This window comes from Sinocyclocheilus grahami, unplaced genomic scaffold (assembly GCF_001515645.1).
Source record: "Sinocyclocheilus grahami isolate Dianchi unplaced genomic scaffold, SAMN03320097.WGS_v1.1 scaffold141.1, whole genome shotgun sequence".
NCBI lineage: Eukaryota > Metazoa > Chordata > Actinopteri > Cypriniformes > Cyprinidae > Sinocyclocheilus > Sinocyclocheilus grahami.
Window position 1 is genome coordinate 429178 of NW_015505320.1, and position 25236 is coordinate 454413.

General features: G+C 36.7%; 2 protein-coding genes across 3 annotated transcripts in view; both read right to left on the bottom strand.

Moving 5' to 3' along the window:
• gng7 (guanine nucleotide binding protein (G protein), gamma 7) overlaps positions 1-4079 on the bottom strand; it is a 27752-nt gene extending 23673 nt beyond the window's left edge. Inside the window, exon 1 of the mRNA XM_016280456.1 lies at positions 3632-4079. The gene's annotated coding sequence lies outside the window, so the exon portion shown is untranslated. The remainder of the gene's footprint in view (positions 1-3631) is intronic.
• Positions 4080-8580: 4501 nt separating this feature from the next.
• Positions 8581-23257, bottom strand: LOC107591332 (GTP-binding protein Di-Ras1-like). 2 transcript variants are annotated; one of them, XM_016280458.1, is made up of 2 exons: positions 23224-23257; positions 8581-11679 (listed from the first exon to the last, which is right to left on the bottom strand). In XM_016280458.1, the coding sequence occupies exon 2, from the start codon at positions 11642-11644 to the stop codon at positions 11048-11050; it is 597 nt and encodes a 198-aa protein (XP_016135944.1). In that variant the 5' UTR covers positions 11645-11679; positions 23224-23257; the 3' UTR covers positions 8581-11047. The 2 variants fall into 2 exon arrangements, with proteins under 2 accessions (XP_016135944.1, XP_016135943.1); XM_016280457.1 differs by lacking the exon at positions 23224-23257 and adding an exon at positions 18414-18522.
• Positions 23258-25236: the final 1979 nt, after the last annotated feature.

Below are 25236 nucleotides of genomic sequence, written 5' to 3' on the forward strand. Positions count from 1 at the left end.
ACTTTTTCCTTCCACTCAACTTTCTGTTAACATGCTTGGATACAGCACTCTGTGAACAGCCAGCTTCTTTGGCAATTAATGCTTGTGGCTTACCCTCCTTGTGAAGGGTGTCAATGATTGTCTTCTGGACCAGTGTTTCCCAACCGGGGTGACGCGGCACCCTGGGGTGCCGTCTGTGGAGAGCAGGGGTGCCGTGTAAAAAATAATTTTTTAATATTTTTAAATTGCTAAAATGTAAAAAAAAAAAAGCATCTATCATATAATATCCATTTCTGATGTCGCCAATAATTAGAGATGTACCGAAATTTCGGCTGCCGAAAATTTGTTCACTGCTCCGGTTTCACTTTCACGTGGTGTGACGCTCTGCGTATTATCCCGCTCTATGTGTGTGCGCTCCGCTCAGTCGCTCCACTCGTATACAGTTCATGCTCATCGGAACAGCACAGTCCACTCAAAAATTGAGCCGACAGGAAACATCGATGTAGTACAGTATTGTTTCTGTCTGCAATAGCCCTACTGTGCTGTAACATGCAGACAGGTTTACATTTGTGAAAAGTGGGGACATCCCATAGGCGTAATGGTTTTTATACTGTACAGACCGTATATTCTATTGCCCTTTTGGGGGGGGGACAATCAATTTGATCACCAGGGGGCAGTGTACTGATGCAAGGCCACTAACATAATTCATATAATACAGATTAGGTCAGAATTAGCATTATTGCAATCTTAATCTACTTTTAGTAGCTATGCAGAATTAATCTGCCCTAACCACCATCTGTGAGGTTTTGTTTCTATCCCCCTCTAATCGTAACATGGAAATATGCTCAGACAGGATTTAACCAAGCAAGTGTACACATACTGTAAATTCCAACCTGTTTTCACTTGGGTCACTGAAAACCTTTACTCTTTCTCTTTGCAACTATTAATACCATTTAATGTTTGAATATCATTGACTTTTATTACACCAATGCAGCATTATGATAAAAAAAAATTTTCACAATTAAAAATATACAAGCTTAATAGACTTTTGTATTAATAGTTAAACATTTCACAATAAATCAATCTTACAAATATGCAACACTGCATTCAAAATAAAATAGCCCAACCTATTTACAGTCTAATCATAACTGGCAGCACTTTTGTCATACACTTTCAAAGTTGTACACGAGATGGTGAAATAATGTGCATTACAGCTATAACCATTATTCATGTTGTCAAAACAAACATTTCCAACCAGACAAACCAGAGTAGAATGAGAGAGAGAGATGCGAGGTGGCAAAATCAAAACCTATGAATAATTAATCTCATCTCATTCAATGGAGCTCGGAGTATGATCCTAGCCAAGCAAAACAAAGTGGCCATCTTCCGCATTTCACCAACCATCTGTTACTGTATACAGAAAATGTAAGTACTCTTTTATTTTTTAATTAGGGTTCCTATGGAATAAGTGAGTGGAGTGCGCCGGTTCTGTAATTAGTGCACAGGAGCAGGTCCAGATGTAATTATATTCGTGTCCCTGGAAGCATTCACACAGGAAAAATATAGGTCGCTTCAAGCCATCTTATTAGCTTGAGATAATTGATTTTAAATACTTTATAATTGGTGATTTAACAATATATACATACTACAAAATTGCTAAATTACATAAATATATCTATATCCACTATCTACACACACTACTAAAATACATATACAAAACAGTCTTTCACAAAGCATGAGAGCTGAATAAAAACAAAGCCAATATGGACACATGCTTTTATATTGTTATGTTTGTATATTCGAGGGAGGGGGAGGTGGTAGTTGCACCTGCACTAGACAATGTGACATATAACAGACGTGTAGTAGCATATGTCAGGTGAGTATACAGTAGTACACAGCATTACGTACATCAATAGGACATGGCATGGCAGGTTAGACTTCTGTAGTAAATCTAACCAGACCCAGAGCACCGTGTACTAGCACACTGTGAATTATGTGGCTCAGTACGGTAATGTTGCCAAAACCATGATAAAGGCTCGCCATGAGGTCACTTTCTATAATAGGTAAACAGGAGCGATCCATCAGCTCTCCAAATGTAGTAAGTTCCATCGATCAGAGCAAATCAAATACTTCATTTGCTGAATTTACTTGCTCTTTCTGTTCAGGAGGAACCTGGTTATTTAAAACAACTCAGAGGTTTCCCTATAAAGGAGAACTATGACAACAAAAATTAAACTTCTTGGCATGCATAACAAAATGCACAATATAATACAACAGACCACTAGAGAAGTGCTGAGTGTAAAAAGATGATTTTCTTTAGGTAACAACAACAAGCAACAAACTCAAAAAGGTATGATAAAGTCTTTCTAGAGTTCTATGTTGTATTGTTCTATAAACCAAAACTATAAATTCTAAACAAAAACTATATATTTAATACTATAATAAAATAATATACTATTAAATATACTAATAAAACAAATGTTAATAATATGAATAAAAAAAAATAAAATCATATACTATTAAAATACCATAATATATAATTAGTTTAATGAAATTTGAAATGCAACTAATATATATATATATATAGACACTATCTAAATGTGACTAAACATTACTAGTACTACCCATACTAAGTAACTAGATGATTTTTGGCATATCCACATTTATTGTAATAGTCTTGCCAAAGGAGGATGGGCTCCCCAGTCGAGTCTGGTTCTTCTCAAGGTTTTCCCCCATTCATCTAAACATCTTATAGAGTTTTCTGTTCCTTTGCCCCAGTGGGATGTTCACTAGATATTTTGTAGAGCCACTATGAACCGAGATCTATGGTGAAAAGAAATATTCCTTTCCTATAAAAAGGAAACGTACATGCCTGATAAATATGCACAAGCCTGTAAGTAAACTCCAGCATGAATGTAAGGAAAAGCAGGCCTGTGAAGATGATATTGGTGCTGTTTGGGAGTTTTTGAGCTTTTTCAAGACCAGAGCTGTATTACTGCATTCAGACAACAGTTTATCATGACATCGTCACAATAAATCAGCCCAAAACGATGCAGAAGTGCAGTCAGTTGCATATCTGCCCTAACGCAGTTTTTTTGCTCCAGAGCTCTGTTGCTGTTAGTAGGCCTTGCTCACACTGATGGAAAGACAATGCGGGCATTTTGACAAACGGTACGCTATGTACGCCTCCCTGCCTATAGCTCTGAAGACTCCATCAAACGATGTATACAATGTCCAAGCCCACAATGACCCGGCGCTTTAAATATCAGCCACAGAATAAGATCATATACAAGGCGTAAAGGTGTTGACAGGAGGCGCAGGAAAGCTGCTGCTGCTTCTCGCCTGTTAAGCTTTAGTTTGAGCCAGAGAGCAACGCTTGATTGCCGCAAACACCCAAATGCCAGTCTTGGCCTCGCATATTTTTCCCCCCAAAGCAGACATATAAAATGTACTAAATGTTACTGATAAGAAGCCCACTCCCCACCCCACCGGACAAGGCTCGGAAAATCCAATCGGTTTCGGATTCGTGACACCGGTGGAGTGGAGCGCTAACGCAAACGCATTGAAAAACACAGGCGTTTCGGCAAAGCAAACGGATGCTCGGTTACAAACCAGAAGGAAGACAGAAAATAAGAGCTTGTTGTATACTCACCTCTTCTACAGTGATTGTGGAGGTAATTTAAAGGGCCAGGTTCGCGCAGATTGTTACCCCCCCTACCAAACAAACACCACCCCCTCCGTGCACCAGTGTCCACCCAGTCAGTCCCCCCACCACTGGTGACAGCGTTCTCGCACACAAACTTGCTTTTCTCTCCTGGGAAAAAGCTGAGTCGGTTCTGAGTCAAATAAGGCGGCTCTTCGTTAAAATCGAAAACCAATCAGTTTCGCCAGCTCTGCCCTCTCCACCCTCCTTCATCGGGTGCCAACGGGTTTGGTTGCGTCTGTCGGCGAGCCGTTTCGCTGCTCGATGGGATTTTTGGGGTTTTGAGCTGTCGAGCGGTCTAAGAAGCACACTTTACGCAGCGGTTCATCGACCCAGTCTTCATAAGCAACACATTTGAGCGCCCCGAACCCGAGCCCATCTTGCACCGCAGTGTGCAGTAACGGCTGCTGACCCAAGAGGGCGCTGGTGCACAATGTCGTCCACACAACAGTGCAATGGAAGAAGGGCGACAACAGAAGAACAAAATATTCTTATTTTAACAATTTTTTTATTTTGCATTTTAAAACAGAAAACAATTTTGTATGTTCTGCTTGCTGACAGCAGTATTTAGAGACTATTTCCAGTTTAAACGTTGTTTAATCTTTCATTTGATGATAGGCCTATTTGATTTATTTTGACTAGTTATATATCTCCTTTTTACATTTTTCTTTACTTTCTTTACTTTCCAAGTGCTATTGATCACATGTATTCCTTTGAACTAACTGATATCTGTTTTTACTAGTATTTTTTATTATCAGATACTAGTAAGTAATCCAATCCTTTTTCAGTTTCACTAGTAGGCCTATGTCTGACAATTGATTAGATACTAGTAGTAGGCCTACCTAATACTAGTAGTAGCATAGGAATACTAGGAGACAACAACATTTTATTCCAGCACTGTAGCATCTATTCAGTTAGCCCCCTTTTAAGCTCTTTGAATAGCTGTTAGCTAAGCCAGTATTTATTAATTAGACACTAGTACTAGGCTACTAGTTTCTTTAGTGACTAGTCATTATGAAGAAGAGGTATTTCCAGTTCTGCTTGTAACTGTTCTGTAGATATTATTTTTTTCTAGTTATCTTAAGCTTATCTATTCCAGCTTTACAAGTACTTTTTATTGGATTCTAGTGTCCCAGTTGTTGTTGAAATAAGTAGGCCTACTAGTAATTTATAAACGATCATTTTAGTTACTGGTAAAGATTACTGAAGATTATACTATTGGATTACTTACTAGAAATTATTAATTAAGTGCTAGTAACAACATAAAAAAAGATCATTATAAATTAAAATGTAATATATAGATAAAAGCACTGATTTAAAAGATATCACTTGGTGGCATTGTAAATACTTAAAGAGTTTACCCAAAAATGGAAATTCTGTCATCTTTTACTCAACTTCATGTCCTTCCAAACCTGTATGACATTCTTCTGCAGAATATAAAAAAATATATTTTTGAAATATGTTGGTAACCACACAGTTCTAGTTACCACTGACTTCCATTCCAAGATTTCTCAAAAACATTTCTTTGTTTTTTGTTTGTTTGTTTCACAGAAGAAAGTCGTACATGTTTATAACAACATTAAACTGAATAAATAAAGACAAAATGTTCATTTTGAGTGGACTATCTTTTTTAATTTCTCCTCTCAGTGTAGTTACACTGTGCTATTCTATTATTGTTGCATACACAACTGCAAATACAGGCTTCAGTGGGATGTGTTCTGCTTCTTTTGAGTAAGCCCTAGGTATGTGTTAGATGCTGTAGGTGGATCTGTACCTGCAGGCAAATTTGACACTTGGCACCAGATCAGCGTGAGCCAGCCTTAATCATAAAGCCCTCCGGTTCTCATCTGAAATAGGCCTTTCAAAGCTTTGAAAATGCAGGACAGTTTAAGAGTAGACTGTACCCCGTGGCAGTTAAAAAGACAGTTATAATTTAGTGAGGCAGCTAACAGTCTAGTGGACTGTTAATCTAACATAATACGTTTTTAAGCACAGTATATTGAAAGAGTATCCAGTGAGATCCAAACAGATGAACAGAAAGTAGGTATGAGTTTGTACCTGTTTTCTAAGCTATCTGAAATGTAAAACTAAAAAGAATTTTGGCCTTTTTAATTATGAAATACATAAAAACTGACCCATGAATTTTGTGCTTGTAAATGTTAAAGATGTTTACCTTTATTCTTTTGCTTTGAGACACTCTACTCTTTTATTTAAGGACTATGCAGACGATTTGTCTCTTCTTTCTGCCTCACTTCACAGCCTCCCTTAGAAGCCCCAGGATTCTCATTGTGCCTTTAGATTCGCAAAGGTCCCAAATGATTTGTGCTAACATTTGACTTGGCACAGCACAGTTGCCGTATTTTTACAGTGTGATGTATTTATAGTAAATGGGGATGGAAAATACTTTTACTGCATTAGCGTTATGTCCTCTGGAACCTGAAATTTTGCTGATGGCAGAGTATTTTCTGTATCATTTTCTCATGCTTTGAAGTCACAGTTCTCTCTGCTCTCTCTCAGATAGCAGCGGTCCATCTAACAGTCCGCATGGAAACTGCAATACTGCTGAGAAAGGAAGGAGGAGGTGGGGGGCAAAGAGAGAAAGAGAGAGAGAGAAAAGAGAATGAAGCAGTGGCTCACAGTCACAGGAGAATTGATTCATGCAGGTACCCCAGCAGCCATATTTTGCTCTATGCTGCTGGTTTGATTCCCAAAACATTATAGTGAAGCTCCTGATCCAGCCTGTCATGTTTCAGCTCCCTCCTTGCCTAAATGAGATACAAAGGCATTAGATAATTCAAATCTTTAGAACAGGATAGAAATGAACAATTCAGAGTATACAAGTCTGGGTTAAAAGTGTTTGTACCCATACAATACAAGACTGTAAATTTGTTTCTTAAGTTTTTCCCCTTCATAGTCTACATTGTTAATATATAAAGATATATATAAAAATATATAGAATATATAAAAAACATTCTATATTATTATATGCATTGTATGTGTATGTGATAAACTGTGCCAAGTTTATCTTCTCTGTCTACATGGCATCACTAGGTTCTGTCATTCAGAAACATGGCTTTTCATATCACTGCTATGCTGATGACACTCAACTCTACCTCTCATTCCATCCTGATGATCCGACGATAGCTGCTCGCATCTCAGCATGTCTAACAGACATTTCTTGTTGGATGACGGACCATCACCTTCAACTCAACCTGGCTAAGACAGAACTCATTTGTAAGTCGCTTTGGATAAAAGCATCTGCTAAATGACTAAATGTAAGTGTAAATTTATAATATTTCTCATCATTATGTATTTCTTTTATATATCATTGTTAGCATTGGACATTTGGAATTAATATAAATATAATTAATATTATAAATATATAATGAATATAAATAAATAAATATAATTAAAATATATATAAAAATCATATTAAATATAATTTAAATATTTTAATATACCGGTATATATATATATATATGTGTGTGTGTGTGTGTGTGTGTTATTATTGTTATTTATTTTATGCATTGTATTTCTCATATAATCATTATGTATTTCTCTTATATATCATTGTAAGCACTGGACATTTGGAATTAATATAAATATATATAAAAAATATATTACAAAATAGAATTAAACATTTAAATCATTATATATGTGTGTGTGTGTTTGTGTTATTAACACACTAATAACACATTAATAACACATATTGTGTTATATGTGTGTGTGTGTCATTATTATTTATTATATGTATTGTATTTCTCATATAATCATTATGTATTTCTATATATCATTGTAAGCACTGGACATCTATATAAAATTGTCAGTTGAACAAAAGAAAACCTTTCTCTACGTTTTTAGTTCCTTAAATTAGCCATCCTTTGCCTTAATAGCATAGTTTTCAAGCTCTTCTGCAGCACTTACTAGAAATGTAGTTCTCTTTCAGATAGCTTTACATTGACTATTCAGTCTGCTTTGTCCCATAAAACCCTGCGTGCAGCACAGTTGATGCTTTATTGAATGTGCTTTTATGCATTACTGCTTTGTAAATTACATAATTTGTGTATTGGAGCACACCTGGGTCAGCCAAAAATGTAGTGTTCCTCGTTATGTTGCCATGGAAACCAGGTTTAGCATATGGGGCTACAATCAGATGTTTTGAGGGGGAAAGACTTTTTGCTTTCATTTTTTTATTATGAAAATCAATTTGCAGATTTATTAGAGAATATTTTCAGGTATATCTATACATATATATTAGTACATATTTTCCTTCATTTGGGATGCGTGAGCACAGCATACCACGTCTTAGGAAGACTATTGCTAAAGGACATATCATACACAGTAGCTAATAGCTATAATAATAATAAAAAAAGAAAAAACTTTTGTAAAATATTATACAAAAAAGAAAATAATAAAATGCCGAGTTGAAAAGTCACGTCACAGTTTTGTTGCTTGCCCTCATGCTGGCTAAACATCAAGTGGGACCATGCGTAGTTTGAATTATGAAATGGAGGTCGGCATTTACATACGTTTCACAGTACATTCCATTACCCTTAGGCATTTAAAGTGCTCACTGTGTAAACCAGATTTAAGATACCAACTGAAAAATGCATGAAGATAATCCAGATGTACACAAAAGTCCCCTGGGATTCCAACCAAACACATGAAGAGCTTTCAAAGGAATTGTGTCCATGTCTGTAGGTTCATCCAACAAGAGTCAGTGATGACTTCTTTACAGCAGGGGTCTCCAAACTCGGTTCTGGAGGGCCGGTGTGCTGCAGAGTTTAGCTCCAACCCTGATCAAACACACCTGAACTAGTTAATCGAGGTCTTACTAGGTATACGAGAAACTTCCAGGCAGGTGTGTTGAGGCAAGTTGGAGCTAAACTCTGCAGGACACCGGCCCTCCAGGAACGAGTTTGGAGACCCCTGCTTTACAGTGTCATATTCTTTACATACAGTTTACAAATATTTACAATAAAATGTGCATGATATGTGTTCAAAAAATGATTTTATACACAGAACTGGTGGGCATTGGGATTGCGGAGGCAAGCCAACCGAAAGGATTGCAGGTAGCTGACACTCTACAGAGAGCGCAGACTTCCCATGCATGTAAAATGCAAGACGCTCTGCAGTTTTCCTCTCATGCAGCTTGCAGAGTGTGATGGTATCAGCAGTGTGACTCATACGCAGGGGGGCTTTATAGAGATTGGACACGTAGATTCAGGTATAATGGATTCGAATACAGTCACGATAGATGGATGAGGCGTTGTTCTGAATTTAGCAAATTACAAAGCCATAAATCAGCAAAACTCTGCAGAGTGATAAAAGAGGGGATTATTATCATGATATGACTGCATAAACCATGCAGAGCAGAACTGCTGTCACCAGTAGGGAGGTGGTAAATTATAGCACCATTTTAAGGGGATGAATGTGTTGGTGTGGCATCCAGGGAACTAATATTAAAATATTAATCATATATACATCAATCAGAGGCAACAGGCTGAGTCATAATATTAACTGACAGCAAACCGGAAACTATATAGGCCTATGACTGACGATATTGTTTTCTGTTCTATTTCAATGCTTGTCACAGTATATCATTATAGCTACTGTATACAGGGGGTGGGATATAATACACTTCTACTTATTTATAATGCTATTTTTCTACCTGCCCCAAAATAAAATGTATGGTTTTCCTCGTGTGAAATGTTATCATTCATATCTGAGTGTTTAATATACTTATTTTTAATAAGTCGCTTTTTACCACAGGATTATAATGTCACCAAAATTGCTTAATTTACAAGTCTAACAAAATAAACCATATGAATTCTGTCTTATTTATATTAGTTTTCTGAAATGTTGATGTGTAAAGCTTTCTTTTTATACTCATTTCTGGTGTACCCTGTTCAATAGCAAACCAGCACAACATGGATAAACAATGTTGTCAGATCTGTAATGCACAACCTGAAAACATATTAAACGGGCTCTTTCTCACATCAGTGTACAAAAGCAATCAGCTGGTTAAATAAAAATATAATGCTATACAATCAAGGCCCTTTGAAGCTTTCTTTTGTCAAAGGCTGATTTGCAGTGTGATTGCATTCTCTTACGGAAACTGAAACAGGTTGGTGGCGTTCTTATAAGGGTCACTGAGAACACATAAACTGAATTGTTTCAACCCAAAAACTCCTGTAATGTCTGGTACAGTGATGTAAATAAAAACGGCTAATTCTGGGATACATTTGAAATGTTTGAACATTAAATATTTGGTTTCTTTATCCTAAAACTCTTATAACTTCAGGTGGCCATATTATATATACTCTTCAATGTTCACATTAGTCTCTGTAAATAGGGTAGAAGACTTGCTTCCTCGATTTAGTTTTGCTGCCAAAATGCACCTCCTGCAAATGCATTCATTTTCTGATTGACTACATTTGTTATTGTCTCAGTTATACAGTTATAAAATATGAGCAGTTAATCTTGAGAAACATAAAAAAAGAAGATGGAGATTCTGGCTCACTCTAAATTACTAGGGAGGCCAGAAGTGTCTCAATTTTGAGCAGCTGAATTCCAGAGATGATGATTATAATGAGTGCTTGCTGCTTTACATAAGCATGTATACATCTGCATGAAATATGAAGTGTCTATATGCTTTCAGATTTTTGATCTGCCTTGATGTCACTGCAGGTAATAATTTTACAAAGCATTATGTTTCTCTGGTATTTTGCTAATGTTTAACAAAATCATTGTCCTAAATATCGGTTAGTATTTTTTAAGATACGAGGGCATGCAAAATTAATCATCAAAATTTTATGAGGACAACAAATATAAGTGGATTCTACACAACCTGTAGTAAAGTATTAAAGGGTGGTTTGACTATATTGTTATATAATCTCATACTGATGCTACTTGCTCAACTCAATTTGAATAAATATACAAAACAAACGTTTAGTTGTCATTATGCAAAGTCTTATGTCTGGATACCATCTCAAGGCCGATATAAAGCCTGACTGCTTTAGCTATGCAGGAGCAACCATTGAATACAAATATTTGCATCATGAACTCAAAAAGGGCTGTTTAGCAAACGATTGCTGTCTGAATTTTTCTCAGATGTGAGAGATGGTGGCGATGCTCTGTAATAGAAACAGACAAGGCAATATGAACAGGCCAGTGCTTGTTAAGGCCAAATACTGTGGTGAAGGATGAAATTTGAGACATCAGTGTAAAATCCTTGTTATCGGAAATAAGCATGAAATGTCAAATAACACCATCTCCATTAATTTTTTCCCCCTCAGTTCCTTTCCTTTGTTATTTTATCACTCTATCTCTCCGCTTTATCTCACCATGTCTCTAACAAGCGCTCTACATGACGCTGCATTTCCCCTTCAGCTTGTCAGCCCGGCTTTGCTTCCCAGAATGCTTGCCATCGATGTTCAAACTCATGTTCCTCTTCTTCTCCAAGTTGAGAAGCTCCTGGAAAAGCTCAGTGACATTGTGGTTAGTCTTAGCCGAGGTCTCCATGAAAGCACACTTCCAGATCTTGGACTGGGCCTCTCCATCCTCGGTCTTCACTTCCCGTTGAGTCTCATCACTCTTGTTTCCCACGAGCATGATGGGGATGTTCTCTACGTTGCCTTTGATAGCAAGAATCTGCTGGTATATGGGCTTTAATTCTTCCAGGGATTGCTTACTAGTGATGGAGTAGACCAGGATGAATGCGTGACCCTTGGAGATGGACAGACGCTGCATGGCAGGAAACTGGTGGCTGCCGGTTGTGTCTGTGATCTGCAGGGTGCAGACGCTCTTGTCACAGCTGATCACCTGCCGGTACGTGTCCTCCACTGTCGGGATGTAGGTGTCCCGGAAAGTGCCTTTCACAAAACGGAGCACCAGGGAGCTCTTCCCCACACCCCCTGCTCCAAACACCACCACACGGTAGTCGTTGCTCTGCTCGGGCATCTTGGGCCTTCAGCTGCGCCACTCGCTTTCTAGACCTAACAGAGGGAAAAGAAACATTTAGATGATTATGTATTGTACAGGGGCTTTCGAACATTTTGATTCCAAGTACCATCAAATATACCCCTCAAATAATTTTGGTGTAGAATCAGTTTTTACTCACAAACAGTTAAATTAATAGCAAGTAACAAGTTATTTGAATAGAACTTGAAATATTGAAGTAGAAAAACTGAAATGTAAAATACTCTCCAAGCGTCACTCCCAAATAAATGTGTTTTTTAAAGTGTATATGGACCCTCTTCCTAAAGACTATATATTTTAATGTACCCATTTATTTTAAGATGAATTCATTTGATTCGTATTAATACAAAATGTGAAGAGTTCAGATGAAAAAGCCTCTAAGCGCCTTTTGAAATTTTCTTCTAAAATGAGCATTTTTCTCAGGCTCCTATGTGTAGGTTCAGTAATTTCACTTTAATGTCAATGAATAGGTTCTTGATTGACAGGAATGATTGACAAGCAAAAAAAATTTAATCAATCACCAAACATGCTGATGAATGCTTGGTTCTATTTCTCACAACAAGTAGCCATGTCCACAATGAAACCTCACTCCTCAAAAAAAATGAAAAAGAATAATAATTGTAAATGAAACATCACATTTATTCTGACTGGCTGTGATTGTGGCATGTCACACAATGTGTTCAGTGTATACAAAAAAATTGCTAGTGACCGGAAACACTTCATCACATATCCTATTTAAATCCATTATGCTTTAAACATTTAACATGATCATAATTTATTTACTGGATATTTATCTAATTCAAAATTACAGGTATGATTCACACACACATTTAGAGATGTTTTGCTCAGACAGGACTCAAGTGGCTTTTCTGAAGAAAGAGACATGAGCCTTGTCATCCATCATGCTATTATGAAATCACATTGCAACTCATCATAATGTATCTGTGCTTTGCCCTCAGACACTCTCTTGCTTTCGCTGCAGTTTATAGCAGTGCATTATTTATTGCCTCAGAGCAAAAACAATAATTCTAAACAGTTAAACAGTTTTCTGCTCCTGAGCACACTAGCATTCAGATTGAAGCACTATGTATCAGTCTGAAAGTAAAAGAGGTTTTAGATTTTTTAAAATAAGCTTTTATATGTGCAATTTAATGTTCTCATGAATAATTTAGCAAAGACACAGACCATATCCATCAGTGTCCACAAACCACAAACATAGAACACACATTGAATTGTGTATAGATTATGCAGAAGCAAACAAGAACACAATTTCCAGGCTTTACACCGATTTCAACTTCAGTAATCAATACCTCAATTTCACACCAGCAGACGAGGGATGCTGAAAGATACCTTCAATGAAACTACCACAGTTCTATCAAAGTTTCTGCTGAACTTGCATCACATATACTATTCATATGATGGCAGACATGACAGACATTATTTGTCTCAGAAACCTTGAGCTGATTATAATACAGCTTGATTCAAAGTGTGATTATTTATTTCATTAGTACTGTTAATTTTGGCATTTGTTCAATGATTTACTGAATACTGTGTATTCTCTATGCTAGTCTTTTTAAAGTGATGTATGTGCACACGTATAAAAATAAAGGCTCTTTTATTGGCATCTAATATTTCACCCAACAAATTGAACATTTTGAGCACTTGCTCACCTATGGATCCTCTGCAGTGAATGGGTGCCGTCAAAATGAGAGTCCAAACAACTGATAAAAACAATAATCCACAAGTAATCCACATGACTCCATTCCATCAGTATACATCTTGTGAAGTTGGAAGCTGAGTGTTTGTAATAAACAAATCCATAATTAAGTCATTTTATCTTTAAACAGTTGCTTATGGTCAAAATACAAGTCCACAATCCACAATAATGCTTCCCCCAGTGAAAACGTCCATCCCCTGTTGTCCTCTCACATCAAAATCCCCCAACATATTTATTTAAAACTATTCTGGATTGCTTTTACTAAACAGTACTTGATGTGTGCATATTTCTCTCCTGATTCAGACAAAACGGCTTTGTCATTGCAGAAAGAAATATTAGATAGAGGACTCATATTTTACTACAAGCACACAACTTTGTACTTCACAAGATGTTAATTGTTGGACTGGAATCGTGTAGTACTTGTGGATTATTGCGATGCTTTTATCAGCTGTTTGTATTCTCATTCTGATGGCACCCATTCACTGCAGAGGATCCAATGGTGAGCAAGTGATGTATTTCTAAATTTCTCAAAGTCTGTTTCAATGAAAAAACAAACTCATTTACATCTTGGATGGCCTAAAGTGTATATCAATTTTCAGCAAATTTTCATTTTTGGGCGAACTATTCCGTTAACATCTATGGAACCTTTCCATTGCACAAACCCTTTTGGAACCTTCATTGTCTGAGTGTAGTACCATAATAAAACATGCATTGCATCATTTGTACTACAGTTTTAATGATTGTACAAACAACTACACAGTGAATCTATATCTTGTGTATGGGTGATCTAAAGGAATGTTCATATGGTAATTCATGAGTTATTTGAACATTCTGCAAGTGCAAGGTTTCGTAAACGATATTAATGCAAAATACAGTGTTTTGAAAGGTGGACAGCCTGTTGCAAGTGATTACTTTTTTCCGTCAAAAAAGTTTTGTGTCAGAAAAAGGACATCAAGGTTCTGAAAATAAAAAAAACTATGTGAAACCACTGTCTCTCAAAACTGGCTTGCTTCATATTTTCATCCAGCATTATGACACCAGGCTACTTGCACTCAGGGCTTAAAGTGCAGCGACATGCTTGGCAGGGTGCAGCAATCCCAACAGCAGTCAAGCTCTCATCTGAGAGAAGCCCTGGTGCCTCTCCGCCTCTCTCTCTCACTCTGCGCGCTGTCAAATCAATGAGCAGAGGACACTGAGCCTTTGATCAATGTTAGTGTCTGCGGATTTCAGGCCTCTGACAGGCTGCCGGTGCTCCCCTCTCGCCCCTCTTAAGGTGTCACACTTGTTTCTGCACTGTGATTGATGTCAATCTCCCTTGGAGTGCTGTGTTATCTATTCTATAGGTCCAGAGAGCCGCTGAGCTTATTAATGCTGTTACAGCGTCTCGCTACTCCAGCCAAACTCTATTATAGATTAAGTTTGGCACGAGGAGAGATTATAATGCATGTCCCTCATTCAAGGTTCTCCCAAGCTCTCTCACAGCAATGTGCTGATGCTGCCAGAATTGGGAATGACCTTGCTTTTACTGAAGTGAATGTGGAATATATCACTCAGACATTAGGATTCGAAAAGAAATGTTCGCTGAATAGCACACGGGCGCCGTGCCACATGCTCTTAAACAATCACAGTAAATGGAAGTGCGGGCTCAGTATGGTGGCGGTTCTGTTTGCAAATCACACACTCCAGGACCATGCATACAGAAGTCGGAAACAACAGTATATAGACAAATGACCCTGTATTTGCTTTCTGGGCTTATTGTGAGCGAATCATTGGTGCATGTTATTCCAAACAAATTAAAAGTTCTTCATAGTTTGTTTTGAACAACTTTCCTTTTCTGCTGATATCACATAGGCCTCGCTGGATAATGTTTACTAATAGCTAAAGAATTATTTAGGAGCAATTTCAATAAATTGACATTCGGTCTGGGCAAGCAGTCAAGTTTACCAAGTTTAGAGAATGTTAAGAGTGTTTCAGAAAGCGGGCCAAAGTGAATGAGAAAACTGTAAAAGAAATTCATACTGTAGATAGATAGATTTCAGTTTTTCTACTTGAAAAATTTCATTTTTAATTCACTGTTCTACTTGCCGATTCTTCATAATTGTGAAAATTACTAGCAATTTCTGAGTAAAAATTTTGTTTCCACACTATTTTTTGTTCACTATTGTTATCTGTTTTTGAAGCGTGCGAACAGCCCTTTAAAGTGAATCACTGCATTAGATTCCAGAGGACACCCATCAGGCCGAGTCCATTAGCATGAGTTTGCTCTAATCTGAGTGAGAAGCTTTGCAGCATAATATACTGTCTAAAGAGCTGCTTTCTCCTTATCAGTCAAACCAGGCTTTCACTCTGCCATAAATGGCAGTTCCATTGTCATATCCCCATGGATACCAATATTCTATTGAAGGAAAAAAGTATTTTCGGTTCAGAAATTACTCTTATTCTGTGGGAATCAGATATGCCTCGCTTTACTGCATACTAAAGACATTGACAGGATATAGAGAGGCATGCGCACATTAGTGTTCACACTGTATCTGAGACCAATGTCAGTGTTCTGGGAAATCAAACTTGGGTATAAGTGTTAGTTACTGCATGTGCAGACTGAAAGAGAAAGGGAGAGTGGGACGAATAGGAAGAGGGAGGGGTACGGAAATGGAAAAATAGCCTTGGTGCCATTATGTGCATGACTTAGTATTATATCATTATCTATTTCTTGTGGTGCAAATAAAAGCTAAGCAGAAGGGGTTTTTGTAACTGTGATCAAAATTGATATTTCTAAACAATAACTTAGTCAAACAACAAGGGGAAAAACAGATCGATGAGTATGTCTATAAGTGTTTCTTTTGGTTGCTGTTCAGATAAAATATCCAGATGCACTGCAATAATGAAGAAATTTAATTGAGAAGAGATTTACTTTAGAACTGAATACAAAGAATTTAAAAGGATAGTTCACCCAGAAATGAAATTCTGCCATCATTTATTCATTCTCTTGTCCTTGACTTTTCTTCTATGAATTCTGAATTAAGATTTACAGTTCTGTTTGTTTGTTTGTTTTTTGCATTTAAAAAAAATTTAAAAGGTAATTGTGATCATGCAATTCTGAAAAGATAAGTCTAAACTGTTAGATATAACCTCAAGGGGAAAAAGTCAGAATTGTGAAATAAAACGCTGCAATTACTTTTTTTGTTTTTTTATTCTGTGGTGGGGGAAAAAACAGTATTGCAAGATGTAGAAATTATTAATTTTTTTAAAGCCAGATATAAAGTCACAATGACCTTTTTTATTCTTTCATTCTGTGGTGAAAACACCACAGAATGGTGGTCTTCCATACAAATTTGTATGACTTTCTCTTTCTTTAAAATATCTTCCCTTGTGTTTCACAGAAAAAAAAGAAAGTCATACAGGTTTGGAATGACACAAGAGTGTATAAATAATGACAACATTCAAATTTTTAGGTGATTTAACTCTTTAAATCTTTCATTTAAATGCAAAATGTCCAACACTCTACAAAGTTATTTTTGTCAAGAAATCACTGCTGGGTCTTTATGCCACAGACGTGTGCTTGTGTATCATACAGTGTTTACAGTATAGCAGCTAAAAAATTGGACTCATAAGGGGAGCAGGGCTATACAGCCTATAAATACCCCATATACCATCTGCCATCTCTCTGCGCCAAATATTGCTGGATTAGCCCAGACTCACTCATTCAGCTGTGCAGGGCCATGAGAAAATTCTGTCTAGATCAAAAACAGAGTTGTAAATAAATACTGGCCTGACTAAATCTAACACATTTGCCTTCATATAGTCAGTTGGGCCTAATCAGATTCTATTAATTAATTATGAGAATTTTTAAATACATTTCCAAATATGTCAAAAATCATAATTAATGCATATACTGAAAGCAAAATTAACCTTATAGAGCATATTTAAAAAACACTTGACATGCTACACTCTTAAAAATAAAGGTGCTTCACGATGCCAAAGAAGAACCTTTTTGTCTAAATGTTTCCATAAAGAACCTTTAACATCTGAAGAACCTTTCTGTTTCACAAAAGGTTCTTTGGGGCGAAAGAAGGTTCTTCAGATTATAAAAAGGTAAGAAAGAGATGGTTCTTTAAAGAAACTTTGACTGAATGGTTCTTTGTGGAACCAAAAATGGTTCTTCTATGGCATCACTTGAAGAATCTTTTGAAGCACCTTTATGTAGATTTCAAAGGAATAGTACCTAAAAAAATTAATTCTGTCGTCTGTCAACTGTTTTTGTTTATACAATTCAATAGTCAAGTCAATAAAGTTTAAAATAACACTGGAACCGACATTCATTGTACAGACAAAAAAAAAAACCCTTTTTGTCTAAATGTTTCCATAAAGAACCTTTAACATCTGAAGAACCTTTCTGTTTCACAAAAGGTTCTTTGGGGCGAAAGAAGGTTCTTCAGATTATAAAAAGGTAAGAAAGAGATGGTTCTTTAAAGAAACTTTGACTGAATGGTTCTTTGTGGAACCAAAAATGGTTCTTCTATGGCATCACTTGAAGAATCTTTTGAAGCACCTTTATGTAGATTTCAAAGGAATAGTACCTAAAAAAATTAATTCTGTCGTCTGTCAACTGTTTTTGTTTATACAATTCAATAGTCAAGTCAATAAAGTTTAAAATAACACTGGAACCGACATTCATTGTACAGACAAAAAAAAAAACTTTAAAATATATTTTTTTGTATTACACAGGAGAAAGAAAGTCATACAAGAATGACATAAGAATTTTCCATTTTTGGGTGAACAATGCCTTTAAATACATCCCTACCATAATAATAATAAAGGATTTTAATATGCATAAAACAGTATGAAGCACAAGACAGAAAGTAATCATTTAAATCATTTAAAAGTAACAACAAGCAACTATCAATAAAGTCAAATACATGTTAACAATATACCTGACACCATAATGGTACTCTCCAGCCTCATGAACTCAGAACAAATGACTATACATGACAGCTTCAGCTGACTGGCTAATTGCTCTGTTGCGTTTTACCTTACCATAAGTGTTCTGCAGTTTTACTGTGTCCCTGCCAGCATTGCAAGAAACATCTCTCTTGCTCTTGTCGATCAGTCCGTCAAACAGATTGCTCCTCTGTGGACTAGGCTTAGAGGCTAATCATTGTGCTTTACCTCGTCTGTCTGCTGCATGTGCTTCCAGTGACCCAATTCAAAGGATTTAAAATTCCCAGCATGCATCCATGCCACAAAGCAAAGCTCCTGTGATACGAGGCCGGAGCTCAGGGACAGAGTGCATGAAGGTCTGATATATTAGCTTAGAGATCATGTCAGATCTTTGAACTAGATAAAGGCCACTGTAAACTGCAGTTTATCCTGAGATGATAAAGTTTAGGTTTTTTTGAGAGGCTTTGTGCTTGATCCCTTATACTGGCCTACACACTGGCAGACAACCTGCATCTTAAAACCTTAATACTGAGATTTACATTTAAACATTATGCTCAGCCATTACAATGCCTTAGGGTGTAAGGAGCTAAATCAAATGCATGGATTGTCCTCCACAAATAAACTTGATTAATTTACTATCATTAGCAAATGACTGGAGGTTTGCTGCCCGAGAACTTGAACATGCATGTGGCCGTTGGTTAGTCCGGTTGCTTAGTACCTTTTCTCCATTAGCTGCTACACCTCGAATTAATTGTAACATTGCAGCTCTCTAGGCAGGAATTTTCTCGGCTTAACTGTTGAGGTTAAGTGGGTGGTAAATGTCTATGAGTTTATATACTTAATCAGTTAATCTCAAATAAGCATGCTTATTAAATTCATCATGAGCATTTCATAAATTTCAAGGATAATTGCAGTCTTTATGAGAGTGAAACAGTCACATGGTTTGATCTCTCCCCTTTGAGCTACATCCGTCTTCCAGGTAAACTTTTAATATATTTAAAGAACAAATTAGTTAACACAGATTTAGACAGATTTCTTAACATGGGGTGTAAATCAGACGATATGAATATGATCTAACATTGATACTTTTAGCAAGTGATATTTGCCGATACCTCAAAACATGCTGTGATACATTTGCGTTTTGATTATATTCAGGGGTCTGCGATTGATATAATTAATATTATGTGACTTTTTTATACTACCAGTTACATAACTCACAAATATACCTAAAATATAACATGAATATTTAATTGAACTCCCGTGAAATTGCAAATCATATAACCCAACTGGGACATTCACACGAAAAATATACTTACGTTTTTTAATTAATATAAAAATATAATGATATCATTAATCATCTGATGACAGCTCATTATTGGCTTGTGCAATGAGAAAAGCAATAACAAAAGTCAAGAAACTCTTTCAGTCTCTAAAATGTGCAAATCTAGTATCCACTCCAGTTGTTGAAAAAAACATGTATATATACATGTAGTATATACGTAAAAACACATTTCAAGAATAAAGTGAAAACTTGTCAAATATTTGATGACAGCTCAGTAAAATGCATTTGTGTGCAGATGTGGCTAACATGAGAGTGTCAAATTGGTACATCTTAAAAATATATATAGTTTTTTTTTAAGCGTTGCATTTGATTGATCCATCAATCCATATTTATGTATTGTTTCTCCCCTAATTTCTAGTCTATATTACGGTTTGCTCTGAAAACAACCATTCATTTCCTTCCTAAATCACACAGGAGGTTGTGGCAACTAAGTAACATTAGTTTACTTGGTTATACATTATGCATCTGTCAAGGAGTGCACACAGAAGCAAAGCCTCGTAGTAGTGGACTAAAAGAAGAAAACATCTTGTCAAACTGCAATCCAGGCCCAGGCTGTGCTCTTAAGTGGCCTGCTCACTATAAGCTCTTGCAGGGCTGTCTCAGCCGGAGCTCAGAGTTTTTACGAGCAGCAGAGACCAATCTGTCACAATAGATTTCTAAGAGAGAAGAACAGGCCTAATATATAGTAGACCCACCAGGTTAACACCTGACCCCCTCAATACAGTGATACACTCTTAAAGGTGCACTCAGTACCCTATACCCTTATAGTGCTATTTGAGGGGACATAAAGTGCACTCATTTAATCCCACATTGCAACTCAAAGGTGGAACCAACGTACACTCAACACTACACTAAAGCTGGGGTTCTCAGCTCTGGTCCTTGAGGTCAATTTTTCTTGCTCCAACTCTAATCAAACACACTTGAACAAGCTAATGAAGGTCTTCAGGATTATTAGAAAGTTACAAGCATTATGTTTGATCAAGGTGAGCTAAACTCTGGAAGTGGACATCGAGGGCAAGAGTTGAGAACCCCTGTGCTAAAGAATACCCAACCACTGTGAAAGCGCTGCTGAATGAATTCTTGCATCTTGTGAGAAGATGGTGACCCTTGCACCTCTGGTGCACTCAGTGTCCTAATTTACTTGTTGTCATTGACTCATTAAGAAGACTATATTAGTGGAGTAATGTAGGGAATAGTGAATGAGGGGGAGATTTCGGATACATCAGGGGTCCTCAACTCTGGACCTCAAGATCCACTTTCCTGCAGAGTTTAGTTCCAAACCCAATCAAACACACCTGAACAATCTAATCAAGGTCTTCAGGATTACTACAAACAGACTAGATTGACTTACTATTGGGAGATGAGAGGGTGTGTATTACTTAATATTGTAGAAAGTGTAATTGTCAACTTGGATCACATGTGCCTTAATAACCAATCACATTACAGCCTTGACATCACTAAATTTCAGTCAGAGTTGTGCAACACTTAATCGCCGTTTACAGATATCATAGGAATGAATGAGAAGTGCTGTAAGATGAATCCCACCTGTTGCAAAAAGTCAGTGACTTCTCTTATAAAACGGCAATTTATGGTGTAAACTCTAAAAATAGTTCAATCCAAAAGTATAATTTAGTGTAAAACATGTTGAAGATTAGCCGATAGCCTGTTGAATCATTAAATGATTAGCTGTTTCCTCTAAAAAGCTGTTTATTCAGAGTAGTGGAGCCTCTTCTCCATTGACATCCATTAAAAAAGAAAAAGAAAAGGGCCTCTGGTCGCCTTTCCCACATACTGCCAAAGCAGAAGCAGTAGCATTAGTCGTTACGCTTTTTTTGGCTAAAGGTTGCAGGCTTGCCTTCTAGTGGCTTTTATACAAAGTTGCAGGTATGTCTAATCCAGGTTGGAGCTAATCTCTACAGGAAAGTGGATCTCGAGGTCCAGAGTTGAGGAACCCCGGGATACATCCAAAATTTTTGTTAATCTCTTATTTGTCCCAATAGTTACAACAGTTTTGGGCTTCATAGTGAGATCTACTGGCAAGGATGCATTAAGTTTGTGATTCGCTGATGCTTTGCAACAAGTATTTTGGTCCTTTCCTTTATTTGTGTTTATGGTCTCATACCACCCACATCCATTCTCTGACAAGGAAAAAATAATAGGCCATCAGTTAACAACCTTTGAGATCACAGCAAGTCTGTCTTTAAAAGTGTATAAGATATTGTTAAAATCAGTTTCCCTTAATCAATTTTGCAACCATAACCCAACTGTTGCACTCTATTGCATGATAGGCCAGGTCATGTGAAGTCAACATGGAAGCATCCATGAGGGGCGACCCGCTCCATTAAAAAGTTTTTTTCTAGGCCTACAACTTAAGTTGTCCTCTCACGTAACATTTATAACTCAAATTTAATGTACAGCTTATTTATCTGCAAAACTTTTTAATTAGCAAATAATGACTGAGTTCACCTTTAAATTCCATTATAGGCCAGATGAGGTGAGGATGCCTAAAAGGTTTTAAACATTACTACTATTACTACTTCTGTTACTAATAAAAGCATAGGCTACTGGAAAAGTGCTTCGCCCTTTTCTCATTCAGCTCGTTCCAGCATTCTATTATTGCCTCTGGTGCAATACTAAAAACTGATGCACGTCTGTGAATTAGTCTCCATATAAATTGCTGCATTAGATTCCATTATGAGCGCAGCCTGCTGCATCATCTTCCGCAACAAGACTACCATGAGGGTCATGCATTGGCTCAATACGATGATATATTATTATACTAATGCACCCAAGAGGACGTCAGCAGCGCGCGGATCCTCTTCTCAATGTTCACGTTGCACAACCAAATAAGACTCTTTAGCCCACTGTTGCTATACGTTCAGCCGTTTAGTCATCCAAAAAAGGCATTTTTAATGATGCAAAGTTACATGCATTTAGCCTACATATATTTCCAATTAAATGGATGACTGATCCTGCTGGTTTACTGTTTGTCGCACACACTCGTACATTTACCAAACATTGAAAATGTATATGCTATGTAAAAGCCCTAGCGCGTGTAAATGGAAATCCCCACGGTCTCTAAGACTGCAGGCAGTTTGCACCAGTGTATCTTATACGTTTTATATCATCATGGGGCCGGTTGTTGGACACACACAGGAGTGAACTATGAGTTCAGCATCACCATATCATACGCAGCCCGTTTCATTCATAAAGAAGCGACTCTCCATAGCACGGGTGGTGCGGCGATTCACATGTCTATATGTAGCTACATAAAGCTAGCTTTTATTTAGAATCGTGTTCAATATTTTTTTCGTTTTTGTTACTATGTGTACTATGTGCCATCATGACAGTTATGGTCAGTGCAGCTAACGATTTCCACACAAAACAGAAAATGCTGCAAGTATTCAGTAGTCAAAGTCTAACTGAAATATGTGTAACGCTTGTCCGGGTTGCTTATGCTGTGCTCTATACAAAAAAAAAAGAAGAAAAAAAAGACACAATATACCAAAGGCACTACATGAATGAATTGATTTCATAAATCGGCGCGCGATTCGACTCACCTACCTGAACTTAACGTATCCCGCGTGACTGATCTTTGACTGACAGGACAGATGAATGACAGCCTGCGCTAATAAGGTACTAAAGCATTTTAGACTAATAATGAAAGCGTGATAGAGTCCAATCTTAACGGCAGTCCTCTCTCTCCCTCTCTCTGTATCTCACTCACTCACACACACACACACACACTCTCACACACACACACACACACACACACACACACACACACACACACACACACACACACACACCCTCCTCCTCAGAATCTCCACTTGCTTCAGATAGAAGGTGGGAGATTTTTAACGTATTGCCTACAGGAGGTGGATAAAATAACAGAAGCACCTATCAATGCAGTGCAGTCTCTCATTTTACTGAATTTGAATACAAACTACTCCCAAAATTCAGTACAAATCTAAAATTATTTTACATTTAAAGCACTGAAACTCAAAATGTTAGATAGATGTTTCATAAAAAGCCTAGATATAAAAATGTAAATATAACATTTATAAAAATGTAAATAATTTTAAATAAATAATTTTAAATGATTTCATTTAAAAAATACATTTAAATAAAGAAAAAATATTCCGTAAAATTTACGGTAAAAAAACGGCAGCTGTGGTTGCCGGAATTTTACCGTAAAAAATACGGTAGAAACGTTTTAGGTTTTACAGTTTTAACTTAAATTTACAGTTAAATACCATAATTTCATTAACTGATATAATGTTATTGAAGTACACCAACCTTATTGAAGTACTGAAATCCGTTTTGTACCTTTGTAATACACTGATAACCACCCAATGCAGGTGGTGATGAGAAAGTCACATGATGAACCAAAGCCCATCACAAGCAGCTTTTAAATAATAACATATATAGAAGGAGCACAATGTCATTCACACAAACACTAAACACCATCATGGTAACACACATGAAACTGAAATAATGCAATAATATATTTTAAAATAAATGTAATATTTAAATTGTTAAAATAAATGTAAATACGTTACAAATGTTAATTAATACATTTAAAAATAAATTTTAATAAACACTAAATAAATAAAACTTTTTACAAATAAACATACATTAAAAAAAAAACGTTTAAAATAACTTTGATATAAAAAACACATTTAAATAAACATTTAAAATAAGGTAATTAAGGTAAATAAAAAAAATACAGGGAGACTAAATCTAAAAATGAAAAGAAAATTGACAAACCATTGTGGTTCCTCAGACTGCAACTAAGGCAGAACCACTTTAAAGTTGCCTCAAATATTGTGTACTCAAGATTTTTCTAAATACATTTTAAGTGTCTTATAGAGGTTTTCCAGAGAGTCCAGGTGTGAACAAAAATCTAAGGGATCCCCAAATGGTGTCTAAAGTATATTAAAAATTTTACAGTGTTTTGTGCTCCTTCTCTCTGAGTCTGGAGGTGCTTTGGCTGTTGCTAACAAGGCAGATAGAAGAATGTTAGTCCCTGTCACAGACTGAATCTTTGTGTTGAATCTTAGCGGATAATGGTGCAGTTTCCGTTTTCTTCGTCTGGCAGCTAGACCTGAAGGGTGGCCCATCATAATCTCAGTTTTAGACAATAATCTTTCAGAAGGCACATTCCCGTAAAAGTAACTGACAGAATATTGTGTATAATACTTAACAGGTATTGGTATCAAACAGCACAATTACACAGTATCTAACAAAGACCTCACCAAATAAAGAACTCGGATCAGTAAGCATTAAATCTGTATAAACTAACACTGGGAGTTTATTAAACATGCATACTCTTTTTGTGTGGAGAGATGGAGGCGGTAGACAACCAAATATAATCACAATAGACAGGCTGGGGTGTACAATTTGATAATAGCTTGCACGAAGCAGGAGGCCTGGCCGCAAACAGCATGTGGATATTAGTCACCTCATAATAATGTCTGCCTTTATGTTCAATACTCGCCCATGCTTTTATGTATTTCCCTACAAATAAAAATAAATTAAATTGTGAAAAGCCATGTCAAATACTAAGCAACAACA